This window comes from Zootoca vivipara, chromosome 9 (assembly GCF_963506605.1).
Source record: "Zootoca vivipara chromosome 9, rZooViv1.1, whole genome shotgun sequence".
NCBI classification, from domain to species: domain Eukaryota; kingdom Metazoa; phylum Chordata; class Lepidosauria; order Squamata; family Lacertidae; genus Zootoca; species Zootoca vivipara.
Window position 1 is genome coordinate 40,120,730 of NC_083284.1, and position 24,296 is coordinate 40,145,025.

The 24,296-nt window shown below is 40.4% G+C and overlaps 1 protein-coding gene across 1 annotated transcript in view; it reads left to right on the forward strand.

Moving 5' to 3' along the window:
* The window catches only part of MND1 (meiotic nuclear divisions 1), a 40,520-nt gene extending 16,479 nt beyond the window's left edge, over positions 1-24,041 (forward strand). Inside the window, exons 5-8 of the mRNA XM_035113364.2 lie at positions 9,031-9,105; positions 9,922-10,036; positions 18,930-18,974; positions 20,472-24,041. Of these exons, the coding sequence (XP_034969255.1) occupies positions 9,031-9,105; positions 9,922-10,036; positions 18,930-18,974; positions 20,472-20,578 (342 nt within the window). The 3' untranslated portion in view covers positions 20,579-24,041. The remainder of the gene's footprint in view (positions 1-9,030; positions 9,106-9,921; positions 10,037-18,929; positions 18,975-20,471) is intronic.
* Positions 24,042-24,296: the final 255 nt, after the last annotated feature.

A 24,296-nucleotide genomic window follows, 5' to 3' on the forward strand; every position in this document is an offset into this window, starting at 1 on the left:
AGGAGGTTATTGTCATAATATTTATATGCGGGCTGTAACAAAGCCTTATACAAAAAGAATTTTACAACTGGTGTTGCCTGCAGGCTCACAATGTAATTCTTCAGAAAAGTAACTTAATTGTGTGCCTCATTTGAGTATGGGTTACAGGATCATAAAATATTCTAATGAGATGTCAGTGATTGTGTTATTTTCTATTTGATGCTTATTGGATTTACGGCACAGGTGTCCCCAAAGATTCCGTTGTTGCAGCTTTTATTATTTGCCACTTCTTTCCATAAACAACATGCTGTACAGAACACAGAAAGCAATCTAGTCTCTACTCATAGGGCACTGCTTAAAGGACAGAAAAAGGAACTCTTCTTAGGAGTAGGGACAGCTGGAGTGAGAGTTTAAAGCAGGCATCCCCAAACCTCGGCCCTCCAGATGTTTTGGACTACAATTCCCATCATCCCTGACCACTGGTCCTGTTAGCTAGGGATCATGGGAGTTGTAGGCCAAAACATCTGAAGGGCCGCAGTTTGGGGATGCCTGGTTTAAAGCAATGCATGTTGACATAACAAGGAACCTAGTATGCTGGTTGTGTCTTTATTGAAGTGTGCTGTCATAGTAAATTGATATCAGAATAAATGTCAGTTGATAACCAGTTTCTATAATTAGGCATGCTTAAATTACCCTCCTTCTCCCAGGTTAATTTGGAATGGGCTCTGGTAAAACAATTTATTTTTTTAAAAATCAGGAAATAGGAACCTGAGCTAGAATAAAATTACCTGGTGCTGAAATGACAGCAAAATAAACTCAAAGTACCACCACTAAAAAGGGTCTTATACCAATTGTCATCCATTGGTGGCACCTGGAAAAGGACATCAGTAATAATAATAATATAATAATTTATTTATTTATTTATTTATTTCCCACCCATCTGGTTGCATTTCCCCAGCCACTCTGGGTGGCCCCCAACAGAATATTAAAAATACACTAAAACATCAAACATTAAAAACTTTGCTAAACAGAAGATTAGGTGGAGACAGGTGATCTTTCAGGTACCTTAGTCACATGGGCAGCTGCTTTATACGGAATCAGACCTATTAGTCTCTCTAGATCAGGCATGTCAAATTCCCAAGAGATTGTGATCTACTCCTACTATAAAAAAACTGGCAGTGATCTACCCATTGGATTGACCAAAGTTATTGAGGTTTTTCGGGGGAGGAGGACCCAAAGTAGTAGAGCTTTTTTGGAGGGAGACAAAGTTGTTGACCTTTTGGGGGGGGGCAATTGATTTGGATCACACAATCAACCAGGGTTGCCCCACGATCAACCGATAAATCACAATCGACCGGTTGGACATGCCTGCTCTAGATCAATATTGCTTGTATTGATGTTGCAATTTCATCCAGAAGACATTCCCAGCCCTACTTGAAGTTGCAGGTGAATAAACCAGGAACCTTTGCATGGAAAGCCGATGTTTTATCACTGACCTATGGCCCTTCCCCAAAGCATTAAAGGTCAAAGCTAGTTTGTTAAATTGGGCCTGGAAGTGGAGTGGAAGTAGTGAAGTTGACAAATATTCTTACTTTCCAGCTCTATTTTGAAATAATTGAAGTTTGTCAACAGCCTTCAAAGGTAGTCCCACCTGCAATGCAATGCAGTAGTCCAAACAGGAGCTTGGAAGAGTCTTGCAGCATTGTCTCTATGCTGTCCTATAACACTGGTGCAAAATCTCAAGCACCAGAATTCCTGACAACACTAGTAAACACCCAGGAGCCATTGGAGGTACATTTTGCAGAGGTTCAGGCACATGAGATGCTGCTGCTGTGCACAGGGCCTTGGGATGTAGGAAAATATGGAAATGCTATTTAGTGGGCTAAATAGCTGGGAGAGCTGCAGACTTGGCAAACCAAACTGGGCCTAAACTACAGAGAAGGTTTCAAACTGGCTCCAAGGAGTTTGGGGGTGTGGGGCTGAAATATTTAAACTCCCAAGTTTCTGGTCAGAGATTCCCTTACCTCATTTTGCCCTGATGTGCAAGCTTTCAACAAACGGAATCATTTTCGTAAGGATGTTTTCAAACATGTGATCTTGCAGTTTTCAATCAGAAGTGGCAGTCCAAAAAGGACTGCACAATATGCAAAAAGGTTTTCCTACATTTGAATTGGGCCTTAATATTCTGCTTGGCATACCAACAAATTTCTGTGTTGCCTTTGGTTTAGAAGATACATATGCTGAAATGTGTTTTTATCCACATGCAACCAGATTCATGCTTTATACATAGACTGGGAAGATTGACTCCCCTCAAAAGAAAGTTCTGTCGGTATTCAAATACACCCATTCAGCAACTGCTGTTATAAAACCCTACAGTTTTTTTAGCCTTTGAGGAATTGCTGAACCACACCCAGCACATTTTGGACCAGCAGTGGTGTATGACTCATCTGCACCCAACCAGGAAAACAAGACTCTCTCTCCTCCTTGGAATTTTTTAACAATATGACTAAACCAGGGTGCATTCTGATTTAGTGAAATGGCCCCCTATATTCCTGGAGAATCACAATTTTTGGACCATTATGTCCTATACCAAGCCATCTGTGATGTGGAAGGTAATAACAAAAACACCTGATTTGTATGTTTCTGGTAATCAGTGAGCCTTACTCCAGAAATATAGCACCCTATGCACCCATATTAATTGATTTACAGTACATGGAACTTTAGTTACAAAGGTGTTTTTCAAACATTTATCTTGCCTCTCTTCTCAAGAGTATTCAGAAACATTACACTTTCATTTACAGGAAACTGAGACTGAAAGTGACTAAGCTCAAATCATCTTTCCTGAGCCTGTGGCAGATGAGATTCCACCCAAGACCAGACAAAATCCAGGATTATGCTACTTTTGAATGATGACAAACTGTAATCAGTGTAGATAGATGGCCAACAGCCAAATTAGAGTAGTTTTTTAAATTTTTAATTATTATTTTTTTAAAAAGAAAACCCTACAGACCTGACCATGCCCTGTTTGGGTCTTAGAATTATACGTTGGGGTTGAATTCTAAGGTCATTTTGTGGTTCACCTCAGATGCCAAAATGTATTGTCAGTCGTTGATTTCGCACTGTTTCTGTGTTAAAAACACTCGTATCGCAGGCATACATTTTGCAGGTCAAGTTTATCCAGTCATAGCTTCTCCATGCTGGGAACAGGTTTAATTGTGGGATTTCTGCCTGCATTGTAGTTCTCAAAGCACAGGAGCTTTGCCAGGAAAAAAAAAAGGTTTGTAAGTGGAAAAGGAGGGCTGCCCCTGGGCATTTGGAGTTAACAGCGGACTGTGCCGAGGCTAGCCAGCGCATGAACAGCCTTGGGTGAACTGATTAGCTGTAGGTTTGGGGTGCAGGGTAGCAAGTACGTTTTCAGTAGAAGCAGATATACCAGTGGGGAAATGAACCATAAACGGGGATGAGATCAGGAACACTGCAGCCAAACAGTTAAAGAAACAGAGAAGACGATGCACAGGAGGGCATGGGGACACAAGCTCAAGCTAGTTGACAGCATGGCAGCTAACATTTGCGTTTGAAAGTAGCAAACCCAAGAGTATAGGAAACCTTTCTGTTTAGTTGGTCTGTAATAGTTGTAATAGGCAATTTGAGTTAGGATTGCAGAATTCCATCATGTTTGCAGCTGTCAGTATGAGCTAGAAGACATTGCTTAATTCATTCACAGTCTGTGCACAAGGGCGTACCCACCACGGGGCAAGTTAGGGCAGCTGCCCTACTCTAGAAGCAGGGCTGGTGGGCAGAGGCGGAGCACAGCCTGGCGGAGCGCAAGTTCGCCGTTCCCGCCCGCCGCGCTGCGCCCTCCCTCCAGCTCCCTGTCGCGCCCTCTGGCAAGGCCAAGCACGGCGGGGAACCAGAGAGCGCGGCGCGGCGGGCGGGAACGCTGAACTCGCGCTCCGCTGGGCTGGGCTCAGCCTCCGCCCACCAGCCCTGCTTCTAGGGAGGGGCACAGCCCGGCGGAGCGCGAGTTCGCCGTTCCCGCCCACTTTGTGGCCCCTCCCCTTCCGTGCCTTGGCCCCTCCCCTTGCCCCCCCTAGTTTTGATCATGGGTACGCCCATGTCTGTGCATTCCGGGTTGCTTGGTAGATTGGGTACCTACTTTAGAGAGACTGAGAATCCTAGAGAAGGGTGACTTCCCCTGACAAAATTCTAGCATAATATCTATTAACTGAGGTTCTACAACTGTTTACTTTGCTGCTAAAATTAAGACCTCTTGTTACTTAGACCTCTGCTCTAATGCATAGTTTCAAGAACTAGCCTGCCATCCTCAAGGTAATGGTGATGATTTTATGAATCACATTACGTATATAGATTTCAAGGTGATTTTCAATAAAAACAACTGAAATAGGTTTTAAAACGACATTCCCCCCCCCCCCCGATCCAGCTGAAAAAAGGTTGTTGAAACAAAAATGTCTTCAGTTGTAAGTCTGTAACAGCTTGAGTTGGATTTACTTCTAAGGAGATGGACTGGTGACTATGGAACTCTAGCGAACAGAAAATAGCTCATCAAAATGCTAAATGGGATTTGGTGCCATGTAAAGCATGTGTTCGTGTGCATATATAAAGTTGGGGGGCAGGAGAGAAAAGCAGGTGGTAGGATTATGGACATGCAAAATCACACATGGTTGCAGTTTTTGGGTAAATGCAGTTAAAGCTCTCCTTTTTATTCTCCGCTGCCTCTTTTAAAACTGAATTGGTGTATGTAGAATTCCACAGCCAACCATCTGTCCCTCAGGCCAAGCCAGAGAGCTCATTTATGAGGCACTGAGGCTTTGCTCTGCCTTTTCAATATACAAAAATGTTCCCGTTCCAATTTTGTCTTACTATAAAAAGAAATACTTTGCCCGAATTAATTAGTTTCTCTTTGCTAGCTGTAAGGTTTTCTAACTGGCAAAGCAAAATACACACACACAAACACACTTTTTGCAATTGCATATATATTGCCATGAACAGAATTAATTGAATAAGAAGAGATACACTGCACTGATAAAATGATCTGTATATTAAATATATAGTTAATCAAAAGTCTTACTGCAGTTATGATAGAACCGTTAATCAAATCCAGGGTATTAATCTGGATGTTATTATCTGCTTGCTACAATTAGAGGGCAGCTGGTGTCTAAGAGTTGCTTGCAGAACTATGGGTGGTATCCAGTGTACTTGCTCCATTGCCACAAGGATTTCTGTTTGTGCAACAGGAACTTCCTTTATTTTCCTCTCTCCGTGTGCAGCCTCCCATAATCTGCTCCAGAGGCTTGAGAACCCCCAAAACAGAACAGATTTGGTGGGGGGGGGAGACAGGGGGGAAGGTTCTGTTCTGCAGCCCATAGTTCTTGTGCTGATGAAATGAATGCACTGAATTCTTCCCAATAGATCCACACAGTTCCTTGTAAACCAAATTACATTTACCAACTAGCATTTAAATACTGAAGCCAGGTTCTTTTTTTGGAATACATAGTGATGCATTACCATTTTTAGGGCAACTGAAATGTCACAAATAGTGTGCAAGCTTTTGAGTTCTCCAGAATGCATTAGCTGGCCAGATAGAACATAGGTAAAGGTGAAGGGACCCCTGACCATTAGGTCCAGTCGTGGACGACTCTGGGGTTGCAGCGCTCATCTTGCTTTACTGGCTGAGGGAGCCGGCATACAGCTTCCGGGTCATGTGGCCAGAGCAGCGCACGGAAATGCCATTTACCTTCCTGCCAGAGCAGTACCTATTTATCTACTTGCACTTTGACGTGCTTTCGAACTGCTAGGTTGGCAGGAGCTGGGACCGAGCAACGGGAGCTCACCCCATCGCAGGAATTCAAACCACCGACCTTCTGATCGGCAAGCCCTGGGCTCAGTGGTTTAACCCACAGCGGCATAAACAGAAGCAAATGGTTGAGGGATTTTGACTGACACTGAAGCCATGGAGTCTGCTGGAAAGAGAAAGTAGCAGCGGACATGAAAATGAAACTTTTAGATGCTATTTGGGTTGCACCAAGACTTGTTGCATGTGTCCTTTCTTGCTGCTGCTGGAATTCCAGGACGCAAGCCAGAGTCTGGCTTGTTGTGACATTGGAACCTGGGCTTGTGGTTTGTTTCCCCCAAACAATCCACAAACATTAAGCCAAGAACAAACCTTGGCGACGTTCATGGTTTATTTGGATAGAAACAAACTAGGAGTACGTTTGGACATCATGATAAACCGGATTCTGGCTTGTTTCCCTGTGATGTTCACTTTAAACCAGTTTGCTTTATCTGTGGTTTAGACTTAATGTGTAAACCAGGCTACTAACATTTCCCCGTTCCTGAGGATGTGGCTAGATTCATGGCATAACAGTCAGTTTTTAAATTTTATTTCTATGATGTATGCATGTCTTTCTAGATAGCAGGTGTGCAAACCGTTATAAATTGTTAAGAACATAGGATTTGTATGGTGGTTAGAACCAGTCCTTTTCTTCTAGAAAAAAGGTGCTAGTACTCACCATGAAGTTGTTACAATAAATGCCACACTTTTAACCAGGAAAAATGTACCTCTGCTGCTAGTACAAATAGTGGTATAAAACATGCAATATGTGGGCGACACACAATAATCTCCAAATTAAGCCCCAGAGACTTACAAACTACCAAATCTGAAAGGGACTGTTGATATCTGATTCCAATGATTTTTTCAAATGTTTGACTCAGTCTAAATGTCCAATTCAAATATGTTTTATAATATTTAACTCAGTCCAAAGGAAATCAAAAGACTGAGTTAAATATTATAAAACCTATTTGAATTAGACATTTAGACTGAGTCAAACATTTGAAAAATTCATTGGAATCAGATATCAACAGTTCCTTTCAGATTTGGTAGTTTGTAAGTCTCTGGGGCTTTCCCATAAAGTTTTGTATTTTTCTCAGAAGTTTTGATAAATAATGTATGATGAATAATGCATAATTAATTTGGAGATTATTGTGTGTCGCCCACGTGTTGCATGTTTTATACCACACTTTTAACCAGAGATTTTCTTTTAGGGGGGAGTGCTGGGACTGTGTACCCTTGAGTACCCCCTGGAGAAAAAAGCACTGGTCAGAACTCAGCTGTGATTACTTTAGCATTGCAGTTTGTGTGTGTTTAATTATGTCCTTATGCCATATTTACATTGTTTTCCTGGCTATAAAATATTAAGTGTGTTACAGCTTTAAAAGGTCATTATAGCAGGGAATACTTTTCAGTGGCTGCATTTAAAGGACATTGGTTTGAATTCTAGCCAGTGCATATTTTCTGATTAGGGCTTGCATTTGTGTGAGCAACACCATGGTCGTAAACATGGCTATCTGGGAGAAAGGGTCATTGATTTCATCACAACTTTTTTCTTCTAATATGTGTTCTTAGCACTGCAGTGAGGTTTGTAGAAACTTTTCTACTACAGTGGTACCTTGGTTGCCAAACGGCTTGGCTCCTGAACAAATCGGCACCTGAACGCCACCAACCTGGAAGTAAGTGTTCTGGCTTGCGAACGTTTTTTGGAAGCCGAACTTCTGATGCGGTTTCCGTGGCTTCTGAGGCCAATTGGAAGCCGTGCCTTGGTTTTCGAACCGTTCCAGGAGTCGAACGGATTAAGTTCGACAACCAAGGTATCACTGTACTACTAAACAGAGTTGTAAAACAAGTTTAAGGGAAGATTTCATGTTAGTCTGCTTTAAAGTTTTGGAATCTGGAACGTGGGGATCTGAGTTTCTGCATTTGACTGGAAAAAAACAGGAGATGAGGTCTGCAAATCTTTGCAGTGGAAGGACACCTTTTTTAAAAAGCTTCACCATAAAAGGCGATGTGGATAGAGTGGGAGCTGTAAGTACTTGTCAGTGAGTCAACAAAAGAGAACCTTAGCAATGTCATTTGAATAATGTGTTGTGAACTGTTCTTAGTCTTGTGCTGGAAGAATGAATCTGAAAAAGTGCTATGTAAGCAGGATTTCTGGAGACCTTAGAAACACAATAGCCTCTGCATTATAAGTATTATAAGCACTATATTTTGTTGATAATTGAATTGCTGGGCAACTTAGGAGCATGTAAGGTTACTGCTTAGCCAATGGTGCTTTTTTGACTAGCTGCTAATAAACCATGAACGTGCATTGGAAGGAATCCCCTCTAGTCTTTTTTTTAATGTTGGAAAGAGTAAGTATATTCACATGAACTTTACTTGAATTCATAATAAATATAGTTGCTGTTCATTTCATTAAACCCTGTCTGTCTTTGTTGCATGGTATCTGGAAGGCCTGCACAGCTTGACACCCACCAGCTGTTTATGGCGACCTTTCAGTGGTTTCATAAACCACCTTGATGCAATTTTGAAGATACAATAGCAAGAAGTTTAAAAGCTCACTGGCCCCAGTACATGGCTGGTGGGTTGTATTCAGCTTGGTTATTCAGTTGTTGTACCCCTTTGGTATGTAGGTATTTGTTTCATCCAGAACAAATGAGTTGCTTCAGTGTAGCAGATACGTCATATCCATAAATGGATATATGTGCAAATTTCACATCGGGGAGAGGCACTTGCGGTCTGAAGTGCTACAGTCCAGAATTAGATTTCCTTCCTCGTCTGCTGTTTGTGAAAACTAGGCCAAAATACGGAAACTGATCTATAAGAAATGAAGTGCTCCTCAAGCTCTAGGATGGGTGTTTGGAATTTGGGATTATCTAGTCTTGTTTCTTGACACTAGGTGTGGATCAAATTAGCCCATTTAATACCCCTGCCTTTTCCCTTAGGAGGGTGTAAAAAGAAGTTGGTCATGTTCCCTGTACCCTATTTTGCTATTTAAAATGCTTCAAGATTAAAGAGAGTTTATGAAATAGTCACGTCTTGGTCAGAATCCTGATTTATCACTGAAGGATAGGCCTGTAGCAGACTTACTCTGTTATTTCTTAAGCTGAAAAATTGTAACTGTACAGTCAAATATAAAGATGGAAGAGGTTTTTACTAAAAATAAATTGTTTTGAGTTCTGTTTCTTCTCTTCCTTCAGTTCTCAGAATATAGCCAAAAGAAAAAAAGCTTACAAGAAGCCATTGAGAAATCAAAAATGGGGCGCCAAGACACTGTAAGTTTTACTGAATCTGAAATATCCACAATAAATCATAATCTGAAAACTTTGGGATGTTAAAGGTGGAAGCCATTCTTTAAATTGGGGTGCATTTGTGGCAGCAGGTGGCGTAGGCAAAACCCCTCTTGAAAAGCACCTTTGCAGTAGCTCTGATATTTGTGTATTATATTGGGGGCAGAAGCATAGGAATAAAGAAAAAAAAGGTCTTATATTGATCTTGTTCTTTTAAAAAAATGCTTTTCTTAGGGCTTGCTGCACTTCCAAATAAATGTTAAACATTCAGGGTGGGACATGCCTACTTCTGCACCAGAACATTTTCACAACTATGATGTTCTTAGATGCTATTTCAATGTTGCTGGCAAATGCAGCAGTATAATACAGTACAATCATGCCTTGCGTTGGTTAGGGTGGGGTTAGGTTGGGGTTGGCACATATATGCAAAATCATGTACAGTATACCTGAACCACCCCTGTGTGACCATCTGGAAGTCTCTTTCTGTGCTGGGAAAACCCAGCTCAAAAGGAGCTTTTAAGCTTTCCACCTTTGGGATTTCAGGGATTTAAGCCATGCAAGGTTGAAATCACACAAGTTAATCACACATAAAATACAACCCTACTGTACTGAAAACTGCTCAAACTTTTTACAGGCAATGCCACTTAGCCCAAATATGCATCAGTATAAAGTCTGTTTCGTTGAATCAGTGTCATAGCTCTAGATCTGGTGCTTGCATCTTTAGAGAGAAAAGAGGGTAGCACGAAACACTTTCCTTGTAATTGACACCTTTTAAGAATACTGGTTAATTTTTTAACACAGGCAGAACGTGCTGCACTCATAAAGGAACTTACTGCCCTTCGTCAGAAGAGAGACCAACTAAAGGCAGAAATAGATAAATACAAAGAATGTGATCCGGATATTGTTGAAGAAATCCGTAAGTTGTGTCTAGAGTTATTTTACCACACTGTATAGTTACTGAAATTTTGGAACATATCAGGTGTGTCGACTGAAACCTCAGTCATTAGCAAAACTTTTTAATAACTCAGTTAGCTTGTCAATGGCAGGGGAAACTAATGTCTAGATAAGGGGTGGGTAACCTTTCTTAGCCCAAGTTCTGCATTGCGGGTTGGCCACCCCTCCAGTGGTGATCACGACTGCCAGCACGTGCTCACTTGCACATGTGCACACATGTTCACCAGGCAGTCAGTCAGATGCACATGCACACGCAGCAGAGCAGAGGGCTTGTTTAGGAAATAAGTGTGATATTGTTGGCTGCCTATCAGCACTACTTCCTGTTTTCTAAGTACCTCTAAGACCTTCTAACAATGGCACCACACCAGGGTGAGAAGTGGTGATTTTCAAAGGGTAAGAAGAGGTGCCTTATTTAAAGAGGTTGGCAGGCCATTAAAAATGGCTCACCACGAGTAATCTAGATAAGTAACTTACACGTAGCTGGGTGAGAAATATTGTAGACATAGTATGAGTGGACTGTGGCATGGGAAGGGAAGGGAAAGTGCTATAGAAATGAAAATGAGATTATGTTCTGCTGGATCAAACCAAAAGTTCATTTGGTTCAGCATCTTGTTTCCCACATTGACCAGCCAGATTCTTCTAAGAAGCTCACAATCAGGATTTGAAGACCTACTGTTGCTCCCCAGCAGCTGATGTTCAGTGGCACACAGCATGTTGTCCTAACAACTGTTGGCAGATTCCATACGTTTTGTTTAATCCCCTTGAAAGCTATCTAAGCTAGTGGTCATCATCACGTCCTGTGGCAGTGAGTGCCATGAACTGCTTATGGGCTGTGTGAAGAAGTACTTTGCTTTTTTTTCTCCTGAGACTGTTGCTGATCAATTTTATTGGATGTCCACAAATGTTAGTATCATGAATGAGAGTGACAAAGTTCTCTCTTGCCACTTAATTCCTTGAATAATTTTATAACCTTATATAATATATTTCTGCTGGGTTGTCACTTAAAAATAAATAAATCTGCTCCTTAGGGTTGGGAGGAACCCCTTGAACAGATATAAGAGTTATGATTGGGGGGAAAGAGAAAACAGAAAAGTTCTGTTGTGTAGCCAAAGTATCTGCTGGTAGACCTACTTAATTGATCCTTTCCTGTTTAGTCAGTCACAACCAGTTCAGACTCTGTGAGTGTGTACATATATTTTGAACGTTTTGCTTGAATATGTGTGTGAACCACTATGGTACAGTTAGTAGAAGAGTAGATTTGGATTAAAAACCAAGATATTTCATATCTTAAACTTGTTGGGTAGTCCTAGGCAAGTCACTTTTCTTTCAGCCTAACCTGTCTTACAGGCTAGTGGTACAGATAAAAATATTGCTTTCGGTTCTTTGGGTGAAGGAGAGGAGACAAATAATAGTTACTGAATAGGAAAGCACAAGATTCATCTATCTCAGAGAAGAATTTTCTCTTTGGCACATTCCCTAATTGCCATACAGTGGTACCTTGCAAGACGAATGCCTCGCACAACGAAAAACTCGCAAGACGAAAGCGTTTTGCGATGTTTTTGGTGACTTGCAAGACGAAGTTTTCTATGGCCGTGCTTCGCAAGACGATTTTTTTGCGGTTTTTTTTTTTTGCCAAGGCACTTTGTAAGACGAAATTGTCGCAAGACGAAGCGACTCGCAGAACGAATTAATTTTGTCTTGTGAGGCATCACTGTATCTTGTTAGAGGTTTGTTTGTTTGTTTGTTTTTGTTTTGCACAACTGTTGTCTTTCTTTACTTCTGCCCATCCCTATTTTGCCTTTGCTTGTTTAGATTAGTGGCCCAAACATTCCCCCCCCCCCCGTGGACCACATGAAAATTGCTGAGGGTCTTAGCGAACCATATAACAATTTTTCTGCCTGCTGTAGCAATTGTAATTCCACAGAATTGAAATGTAATACAATATAAAAAACTAAAAGAAGCAATAGAAATACAATTAGAAATCAATATGAATATTCAGGGCAATGCATATGCTGTCTCCCATCTTCAACATCCACAGGCATGCTGTGGACCACCTGAATGAAGCTTGTGGCCCACAGTTTGGGAAACCCTGGTCTGGAGGTTTAAATTTCCTCATAGCAGGAAGGTGGTAATGGTTATACACAGATGCTTCTGTATTTGGATAAACAAGTGGGGCCCAGGAACAACTTGTTGCAGCGTGAGGGGCTACAAAATTCTCCCTTATCAGAAAAAAGGCAGCTGGTGTTCCTGAATAGGAACACTTGGAAGACCTTGAAAATAAAGATCAGGTTGGCTGTCAGGTGATAGAATCTGCATCTTCAAAGTAGTACGGTTGCTCGGAGCAGGAAAGCCTCATCATTTGAAGAGGGATAGTTATCTGCATTCTCTTTCTGCCCCCACGCTGGAGATTACTCGTGTACACTTTCACACTCTTAGCTTTTTCAAAAAAATTAAAGCTGTTTTTTAAAATACATTATTATTATTATTACTTCTGCAAACCTCTCGATTCTCATGAGGATGTTGATGCCACCCTGTTGCATGTTGGTGCTGCTGTTTTGGCTACATAAGTATCGAGGTTCGAAAATGAACATCATAAATGGAGGGAATGCTGATACACACATCCTTCCTGCCAGCATGGTATGATACAGACAAAATATCCATGGTGTGATCTTCTGGACAGACACAAAGCCCATGAGTTGACCATTTAAAATGTACCTCCTGCATTGATCCAGCTTGTGAGTAAATTGGGCTGCCCTTTTGTGTGAGGGCTGCTTCCGCTTCTGCAGTGCGATAAAGTTTTTTGTGCAATGCAGATTTTGGAGGATCTCTGTTGCGACTGTGTCTTAGTTAAATCCTTGAACAAATGTCATTGTGCACATTAATTATGCATTGCCTTTGACCCAACATATGTAGAGTCCTTCTGTAAAGCTAAGGAAGTGTATAAAACAATGTCGCATCTGCCTTTACACTTAAGAACAGGGCATATTAAAGACTACTCTGCTAGCTGTGCCTTTGTGGGGCTGCATTGTTAAAGCATTAGATCTTTGTGAACTGTTTTTTTTTTATTAAAAAAAATTAAAGAAATCTGTCAAGTCCCATCAATGCAGGCTTCCCATGTCCCTTATGGAAAGGTCAGACTGTCAAATCTCATCAGTACAGAAGTACTGTCTCTCCCGAAAGTGTCTGATAGGGTTTGTCAGGACTATGTAACAAAAGACTTCTGTCAACTCCACACAAATACATTGTCTACAACCATACGCTAGGCTTAGTTGTACTGCCCACACACCATTGACCTATTTGGGGTTTCTTTCTCTCTCTTGAATTAAAAGAGCTTTTTGCTCATAACTCAGCTCCACAGTCAGCACTAGAAGATGGGCTGAAAATCTGCTGTTTGCAGTTTGAGCCTCTTCCCCCACCACTGCAGTTCCCAGTCGTCTTCACGTAGCCGCCTCTCAGATTTTTCTGTTGTATGGAGAGCAGAACAACTGGACAGAGAGCATAAGTTGGCTTTGCCTCTTGGTCATCCCTAAAATGGAGGAGGGCAGGAAGAAAGGTCTTTCCTGGTCTTGTCAGGAATGATGGGGGTTGTAGTCCAACAACATCTGGAGGGCCACACGTTCCACATCCCTGATCTAGCCATTGCATGATTTATGACTGCACTTGTCATTGTCAAAGAATTTAGCATCCAAAAATAGTGGTTTTTTATTTTTAAAGGTTCCTATTTCGCAGGTGGCATTGTGGTCTAAACCACAGAGCCTAGGGCTTGCTGATCGGAAGGTCGGCGGTTTAAATCCCTGTGATGGGGTGAGCTCCCGTTGCTCAGACCCTGCTCCTGCCAACCTAGCAGTTCGAAAGCACGCCAAAGTGCAAGTAGATAAATAGCTTCCGGCGGGAAGGTAAATGGCCTTTCCATGCACTGCTCTGGTTCGCCAGAAGCGGCTTAGTCATGCTAGCCACATGACCCAGAAGCTGTACGCCAGCTCCCTCGGCCAGTAAAGCAAGATGAGCGCCACAACCCCAGAGTTGACCGCGACTGGAACTAACGGTCAGAGGTCCCTTTACCTTTACCTATTTCCTGTGTAAAGATAAAGTTATGTGCATGTTTAGTGACGTGTTAGTAGTCAGAGTAGGTCTTTTCAGTTTGTTGTTTTCATGCCATTGTAGAATGATGCAAAACATATTTGCATATATTGGCATGGTCTGCCTATTTCTTTTTCCTGTAACAGAATTTGACCCTGATGCAGAATTTAGTCATTTCTTTATTTTAACATAGCTTTGATATTTAAGAGACTTTGTGCTTCACCCAGCTACCAAAAGGATAGAGTTAACATCACATTTGAGTAATATAAGATGTATGTAGCCTAATATATAACAGAAATAAACTGCAGGCACTTAAGACCCCAGATTACAAAATCCTGTACTGTTGTAACTATCCGAATGTGTGCAAACAGGCCTCACTGCGGATTGGCATAGAAAGTTGATTCCTTCTTAAGCAGAGTATGTCTCAAGCGTCTGTGGAGTCTTGAAAGAGCTCTCCCTTATTTGGGAGTGGTAGCCTGTGCTAGCTCTACTCCAAGTTGGACCTGTTAAAGTTGATGTATATGACTAACTTAGGTTCAGTAATTTCAGTGGATCTGAAGAACGCTGTCAAGGAAACACATTTTACATCTTTATTTTTTATTTAACAAAATGTATTACTGTAAATAGAACATCAAAGTAGTTTACAAAAAAAGGCACACCCTGAAATTGTCAATAAAAGACAAATGTATCCTTAAAGAATCAGAATATAATTGAATACTAGCTCTTAAGCTAAAAACAATTAAAACACATGCTAACTTCTACTTGTCTGGATAGGTTTGTCTGCACAATATATTTTTTTTTAGTAGAAACCAAAAATTGTGCAGCCAGGGTGCCTGTCTGATGTCAATAGGCAAAGTTTTCCAAAGTGTAGGTGCTGCCAAGCTAAAAAAAGAGAAAATATTCCAAGTGTGGAACAAGTATTATGTGGCACTTGTAACAATGCCAGTTCCTCAGATTGAAGCAGTCAAGTGGGCATATATTGAGTAAATGTATAAGTAACTGAAAGTGAAAAATGTTCTGCTCTAGAATTGCTGTAGTAATTTATCTGTTTCAGTAGTTAGTGATGGCCTGTAGAGTAGGTTATGTTTCTCATGATTTGCAGAACATTCTTTGCTTTTTACTGTAATCATCTCGCTATTTAAGTGCAAAGCATGATTCAGTAGGAGAACTGTACAGCTACAATTTTAGAGCTTCTACTCTGATTTCAAATGGTGCTGGAATACAGTCATTCCAGCCTTTGCGAGTGTCGCTGAAGTAATTGCTCAGGAATATCAGAGTAAAAATGTGAGTTAATATGTGCTATTTTAACAGTAACTAATTTGAAAGTCTCCTAGGAGATTGGACCATTGCTGGCCAAAAGAAATCCAGAAATCCTGCTTGCTGGTAGATATTTGAAACCTGATAGCTTACACTGGCTCTAGCCACTTCTTGTTTTGTAAATTTAGATACTCTTTCTATCTGAACATACTTGATGCTTTTTTCAGGGTCAAGAACTTGAGGTTCCTGTTTTCTAAAAGGTTTCATTTTACATCTTGTCAAGTTGCCTTAAAAGATGAAAGGGCCAGTATTGTTTGCAGATACTTTTGCTGAAAATTCAAATGATGCTTGGTTTTAGTAGGACGATGCAAAAACCCAGGCTGCCAAATCCTCAACGCGGGGTAATAAGGTTACTGAGGATTAAGAGTTCTATCATTGTTTATAACTGTTGATTATTGAACTTTCCCCAATATTTTCTTCTGATCTTTTACATCAACTCTACAAATCGTTTGAAACATTATCTTACTCCAAATTCTTAGATATTGCAAATTGCTTACTGCTTTGCTCACAGCAATTATCCCAGTCCAATCCCAGAATTTCCAGGTGGCGCTGTGGGTTAAACCACTGAGCCTAGGGCTTGCTGATCAGAAGGTCGGCGGTTCGAATCCCTGTGACGGGGTGAGCTCCCATTGCTCGGTCCCAGCTCCTGCCAACCTAGCAGTTCGAAAGCACGTCAAAATGCAAGTAGATAAATAGGAACTGCTACAGTGGGAAGGTAAACGGTGTTTCCGTGTGCTGCTCTGGTTCGCCAGAAGTGGCTTTGTCATGCTGGCCACATGACCTGGAAGCTATACGCCGGCTCCCTCGGCCAATAATGCGAGATGAGCGCGCAACCCCAGAGTCGGTCACGACTGGACCTAATGGTCAGGGGTCCCTTTAGTTAGTTTAAGCATGTCCAAAGTCTGTTTTGGGGGCCTAATCCAGCTTGCTGGTCAATTTAATCCGGCTTCCATGGCAGTATATGACCTGTGGTCCTACAAAAAGCTCAACAACCTCTGGGTAAAATTGTAAAAAGAAAGCTCAACAACTTTGGTCGGCCCTCACTTCATCAAATCTGGCCCTCTTTGAAAAAAGTTTGGGCACCCCTGAGTAGGAGGGTGATAGGAGTTCTAGTCTAGCAACATTTGGAGGACCAAGGCTTAGCCACATCTGGTTTACAGACAAGACCAGGATGGAGCTTAAGCCCAATGAAAAGCGGCTGTTGGGAATGAAAAATGTTCTTCCAGGCATAGGGAGAAAAGTGATGCATATAAGACAATGGTGTGTAAGGAGGGGAGAGAGCTTGTGTAAAATATAGGGAGTGAAGACTACAAAGAGATGTCACTGTTTTGGCAGCAGTATGTGAAAAGGTTTGATACTTTCCATGTCTCCACACTTGTAAGATGGCAACTAGGTAAACATAGTTAAAACTCCAGTGGCTCTTAGAACCTTATTTAGACCAGAGAGTCATGAAATCATTCAATATTTTTTCCTATTAAAGCACAGTTTGGCGTGCACCAAAAACCTCCGTGTGAAATACTTGGGGTAAAGTATTGTCTTTGTAGATGCCGCATGTCCCTAAAGACAGTTGCAGTGCATAATTATACTCTTTGTCGAATTCAGTTGTGGACCTACACTGTACCACCTTGTTATCTAATAATCACATTGAAAATAAAGGCTTACTGGGAGACTTTTTAATGTTTTGCAGCATCATTTGAAAGTATGCTTATTTTATGCCCTCTCTGAAAACTTAAAACAAGTGTGTGGGGGGGAGCTGATTCAAAAGAAAATGTTTGGGAACAAAACCAATGTTTTGAAACAAAAAGTTTGATGAGTGCAACCTTATGTTGCTTTCAACCTGCTAAAACAGTATTTTCTTATGCTCTTTATATTGGGCTTATTTTATTTATTTACTTATTTATTTATTAAAAAATTAAAATTAAAAAATTGTAGAAAGATAATCTAAACTTCCTATTTCTATGTCACAGAAAACACAAAAGGGCAGAGGCCCATTTCCATTTCCATTTCCATTGTGTTTTTTTAAGAAATAAAAAATGCACGTACCTTGTGAACCGGGCTGAGAACAGTACTTAGACTCAGAAAATGTACATTATTAGCCTTCCTCGTGTGTTTGACGGCAGCTCATTTTGCAAGTTGAGTAAGTCTTGCCTACAGTGCAAACATCATAACAATGAAATATTTTATGTTGCTTTAATTTCTCAGCGTCCCTAGAGACAAGCTGTTGGCTGTGCATTGACCAGTGCCAATAAATAATAGAGGCAAGCACTGGCAAGACAGAGGGGTGTGTGTGGGTGTGAGAAGCATGACAGCTCTTTCAGGCTTTCAGTATGGGAATCTGAGTCTGCGTCTGTATACACTCCAAAGGGGAAAAGCTGAAAGATCTGAGAGAGAGTTGTTTGCTTTGTATACAGTTCCCCACCACCATCCCGCTTCACAGTGTTTGTGGACTGATCTTAAGACTATTTTAAAAGGATTATTTGGGTACATATTTAAACTACTGTCTTGTACATTCCTTGGAGTGCTTGCCTTACTTCCACAAGTTGTCTGTTTGTACAAGTAGGCTAGTGTGTCAGCATGAGACTTACAAACCTCAGTCTAGGAGGCAGGTTCTTCAGTTATGAAAGTTGCAGTGCTTGATGTTGATAGCGACTGGTTCCCATATAATGATGGTCACTTGAAGAAATTGCCCTCATGAGTAAGGAAGATGATTTAAAAGAACATGTGAAGTGGCCCATGAGCAAGGTCACTCCAATCACTTAAAAAGAAAGAAAGAGAAATTTCACCAGGAGGTGAAAGAATCTCTAATTTGTCCATGTTTTCTTTTTGTGTGAATGTGTGGTGTGTGTGTGTGTGTGTGTGTGTGTGTGTGAGAGAGAGAGAGAGAGAGAGAGAGAGAGAGAGAGAGAGAAACCACATGGATTATTTCCTTTTTAAAACCGTATAATTTTCTTTGGCTGTATCAAGAGAGATGATGCAGACATTTCTAGTGATGCACCACAAAAGTCAGGTGCCAAGATTCTGGAATAGGATGTGTTGAGGGCCACAAATATGTGGTCCTAAAAGCAAATTGAGCAAGCAGGTGGGGATGTGGTCAACAGAATTGCAAGAGGATGTGAACAGTTAGATCCCAATCTTATTGAGCCCAATTTTCCCCAACCTGTGTGCGGAGCCATTTCTGGTGCGTGATAGCAGATTGCAGTTCCAAAGTTGCTATGTGGCATTTTTTAGCGTACTTGTAGAAACCACATATTTAGCATGCTGATTCGGTTTGATATAATTGTGTTAATCTTATTTGAAGGGTTTGGTGGAATAATAAGTTCAAAAGTAAAACATTTTCAAGCTGTTGCAAAATAAGAATTGTTCACAAAACTACTTTAAAATGCCATTTTAACCCCTTTAAAGCATTACATGACTAGGAATTGCTTGTATTGATTTCCTGTTGTTTCCTTTTTTTCCAGGTCAAGCAAATAAAGTAGCTAAGGAAGCAGCCAACAGATGGACTGGTGTGTCTGCATTTGCATTCCTTAGCAACATCCCTGTCCCTTTCTTGAGGAAAAATAAACTCAAGAGAAGAAGCAATCATTCATAAAACTTGCAATTTGTTAGCTCTTACCAGAGTTGCTATACAATTAATAAAATATTATTTTACTGGTTGTGTTTGCCATTGCTCAGGAAAATACTGCACATGAATGCTACTCCTCATGAATGCATTATTATAAATTTATCTCATGTGTTCTTAACAACTGGAGTCATAGCCACATATCATCATCATTTTTGTTCATTTCAAACCACTGTATATGTTAAGCAAACCCAGTCTGCAGATAACGTGCACAGTAGGAGAATTTGTTCCTTGCATTTCATTTCTGCACAGCCTATAACGGGGGGCTTTCTTTCTCTGCAAACTAGCAAAGTGCTTGACTTTCAGCCGGTAAAAGACTGATGCAGGTGAGCCTGGAGGACACAATTGTGCCTTTTAAATTTGATTCCACAGCAAATCTTAGATTACAGCAAGCTCTTCCTATTCATTTTCACCAGATATCCACGTTTATGGGGATCAACGGTACCATATAAATGGAATTTTTGCACTTCACAACTGCTTCTCATGACAGCTTGTTATCAAGTCTAAAGCAATTGATGTTTGTCTAGGATTCAGCTGCATCACTTCTTTACCCTGATAAAGTCCAGTAGAAAATAAAACATGCAAATTCCACTCACTAAATTGATCTATTGAACATGCATCACAGAAGGTGCAAAATATAACTAAATATGATGGATTGCCTTAAAGTTATCTTTTTATGATTATCTTCCAAAGCCCTTCTCCAGCTGCCCCCACCATCAGAAGTTAGGCAGGTGGCTCTTGGAGAATGGCCATTCCACTTTCTGGAATGTCCTTGCCAGGAAAGCTTAGGCAGGCATCAACTCTTTGTTTATTTTCATAGACCTTTTTAAACCACCTTCAGAGCAGCAATGCTGAAGGGCAGGATAAAAATAACAAATCTCCTTTTTTTGTTTGTTTTTTGTTGAGCTGCTCTTTGAGTGTTTGCAAGCAATGCTGTTTTAAGAACTGGATATGTGTTGACTACTAATGTGCCCTGATCACCTTCCTTATAATTTTCCCAGTTCTGTTGCAAGATCTGATACAAGTTACCACTTGACAACTCCTGTTGTGGAGAGTTTCCTCCCATCAGATGTCATGTTGGAGGTTTGAGACTGGTGAAGAATCTCTATGGGTAACATACAGACAAGTTCATGGTAACCAGTGTTAGGTGTTGCAACAGAAAAGCAGAAAAATCACTTTGAGGAAGACCTTGGCATGGAATGGTAATGTGTAGAGTGGCCCTGCTGTTTCAAACTGGCAGTGGGCCTTCTTTTAAAAAATAAAACAGAAATCCCTGATGATTGAAATTATGGAATGAACTCTCCATTCTAAAAACTTTATTTCTTGAAAACAAAAACCATTTTATTTAATGTTTTTGCCCCCACCCCTATTCTGTCCACAGATAATATCTTTGCAGCAAAATCTTGGGCCAAACGGAAGTTTGCATTTGAAGAGAGCAAAATTGACAAAACATTTGGCATTCCTGAAGACTTTGACTACATCAATTAGAAAGGTTTAGTAAGAATGGCAAGTAATTTAAAATTGTTCAAGAGATTTTGTTTTCATTCTGAAGTTTCTTTTTCTTTTACCATCATTAGTATTTTGGTTAATAAAATCTGAAAATACATTGAAAATATATATTTGCTTTCACTCTGTGACCCAGTAATTTTATCTCATAGAATCATAGAATTGCAGACTTGGAAGGGACCCCAAATGTCAACTAGTCCAACCTCCTGCAATGCAAAATGAGAGCCAATTATAATGAAGTCTATTATTAAGGTAGATGCTATAATGTCCATTTTGCTGGCTGCATTATGTCAGAAAGTGTTGTGGCCTAGGCCAAAAACGTGGGTGAGAGAGAGAAACTGGAAACCATGTTTTATCCTGGAAATAAATAAGGCGGTGAAATAAATTACATCTGTAATTAAAAGTTTTGGGGGAAGATATGAATGAACAGCTATATTCATTTCATGCAGTGCACTAGATATGCACAAAGAACAGGCAATGCAGTTAATCTCTTGATGGTTTAGTCAGTTTTCCTAAGCTATGGTCTAGGATCACTGAGCAATTTTGAAAACCCAGTGCTGCTGGGGAAAAGAAGGAGGAAGTGGGGAGAACTCCATGGGGGCTGAAGGGCATGAGCCATGCTGGCTGGCTCTTACAGAGAGACATGGGGATGGCACTTGGGATGCCTCTGAATCCAAGGCTGCACAACTGAGAAGGACAAGCCCCTTTAGATGTGAATGCTGTGAACTCACTCTTCATACACTTCAGGTATATATACAGTATGTGCGAATAAACCATACTTCCTAAAGACACTGCAGACACTGCTGTGCCTCATTTTCTCCAAAGGAAACCCAAACCCTGATTGAGTGCTAAGACCACTTGGCAGAGTTTGGGGTGGCCAGTAACAATATTTTCCTGGGATAAGCAGAAGAGGCAGTCAATTAGTAAAATGTAGCAATCACAATTCACTGACAATAGTGCGAAATAACACAAGTGCTGGAAATTATCCTCTCACCCACCATGACTGCAGTTTCAGTCATTGTAATATTGTGTTACTCGTTGATGGCCTTTCTACAAGACTTGAAATAAACAGTTGCTACACAGCTGTGGCATCTTCCTCAAGTTCCTGCTTCTCATTCATTCATTCATTCATTCACAATCCCACGGCAAACAGCACCACCTGCACTGGTTACCTGGCAGCTGCCTTTACCTGCACCTCATCTGGGTCAGCCCCCCTGCATTTCTTCCATTGATGCTACTTAGCTGGCTGGGTTTCACATGCTAGATCTGTGGAAAGAGGTTCTGGTTAGACATGTGCATACACAGCTCCCAGGCATCCGCATGTGGACAGAGTGTTGATGTGTACGCACATTTCCCAATATTATCCCCTCTTTGCAGCCCTAGTATATGAACCCAGTGGACTTTGTGATGGCAACAACAACAGGGCAAAATATAGAGAGGACTGAATGAATGGGGGAAGTCTGCCACCACAAGGCAATCAGCCATCAGGGATCTTTCTCGTTAAAATAAATAAATACAGTCTTTGTTCTTAAGAAGAAGAGTTTAGATTTGATATCCCGCTCACTACCCGAAGGAGTCTCAAAACAGCTAACATTCTCCTTTCCCTTCCTCCTCCACAACAACACTCTGTGAGGTGAGTGGGGCTTAGAGACTTCAGAGAAGTGTCACTAGCCCAAGGTCACCCAGCAGCTGCATGTGGAGGAGCGGAGACGCGATTACGAGTCTACTGCTCTTAACCACTACACCACACTTGATACACCCATCTTTGCATGTCTTGAAATGCAACATTTTAGCTGTTATTGAGAAAATGGCATCTAATCCTGAAAACCCTCAACAAGTCTCACCTCTCCCATTGACCATCTGCTGTGGCCTTGGACCAGTCAAATGTCTTTCAGCTTTAATCACCCAACTGTAACTTATCTGGCTCTGTTATTGTGAAAAATAAACAATTCAGATTCTTGATTTGCAGTGTGCTTTGTGAAATGATAAATACTAGTACTGTAATATATGTGCTTCCTTAAGAGCAAGGAGATGAAAGACATCCAAAGCGTAAACAAAACATAGTATAATATTAACTCCACTGAAACCTTAATAATGCAGTAATTCAAAATATGCGTTCTGACCACAAAAACAAAGCCGCCACCCCCCGAAGCTATTTGTTTTTTGTCTTCTTTCCCACAACTTTATGTTAACAATATGTTTTGTGCTTTTCCAAAAATCTTAACTAGTCACCTGATTTTGATGCAGATGCTAACCCTACCCTGGCAGTTACAAGGAAACTTGTTATCAATTTCATATCTTGCTTGAAAACATAAAATTACAAAACCCAGCAAAATGCTCAAAAGGTCAAAGCTAGATGTGTCTTTAATTACATTAATCATATCTAACCAAAACCATAACTATACTGCAGCCTTACCGCTTACGGAAATAATCTGTAGAACAATACAGTTTTTAAGCTTGATACAGACACAGACCATAATCCTCCAGTTGGAGCCAGGCAGCTAAAGGTACTATAAAATTCTGTGCAACAGAACTGTAGAAAGGCTGGTAAAGAGAATATATATTTCCTCTGTTGTGGCTTGGTTGCAGTATCTTCAGTTTTTATCTTACTCATAGGCATTTTCCTGTTTGACTCTTGCAACTACAGATGTGGGGGGGGGAGGGGACTAGAGTATCTCCATAATAAGTCCTCCTGCTAAAATTTCACTATATTAAAAAAAAAATGAAAAGAGAAAAGTGAAAGCAGCCCTAAATATGAAAGTCTACATGTCTTACTCAAGTCCCTTGGACAACTTCTAAAGCTATAACTTGATTTCTTGTGTTTTCAAAGTCCTGTTAATTGTTCAGGGTTTTTTTTATATACAAGTGGTTTATTTAACTCTTTTCATAGTTATCTTTCTTTCAGTTATGCACTGTCTTGTTCTTTTGTCAATTTCATATGACTAAGTTGAACAGCTGCAGCAAAATTATCCTCAAGTCCATTTGCAAGTTAAATAACAAAAGGTGAAGTGTAACTTAAGGTGTAACCACATAAGGATATCAGTCTCAAATTGATATTTACCTGAAATTTGAATTTGAAAAGTAAACTAAGACGCATAGGCATACAGAACATGATGTATCCAAAATGATGCTGTGATCTGTTCTTGTGCTGGGTGTGTGTGTGTGGTTTGCAGGGTTAATTGGGAGATATTTCATTGGTACTCTGATATCTTTTAATCCAAATATTGGTGCTTTTGCATCCCTAAATCAAGTCCTTGCACCGTTGTGGAATATTTAGGGAAGTTTGAATGTTTGATGTTTTATTGTATTGTTAGTATTTTGTTTTATTGTATTGTAGTATTTTGTTTTGTCCTTGCACCGTTGTGGAATATTTAGGGAAGTTTGAATGTTTGATGTTTTATTGTATTGTTAGTATTTTGTTGGAAGCTGCCCAGAGTGGCTGGGGAAACCCAGTCAGATGGGCAGGGTTATTATATAGTAATAATATAGATATAATATATAATAATAATATAGATTATTATTATTATTATTATTATTATTATTATTATTATTATTATTATTATTATATCACTGGGGAATCATTTCACTTGTCAAAAAGTTCATACACAAAAATATATAGTTACCTGTCCTATGTCAAAATAATGTTGATTCCACATGCAGGTTTTTCAGTAAATTTAAAATATTTTTTAAAACTGGTGAC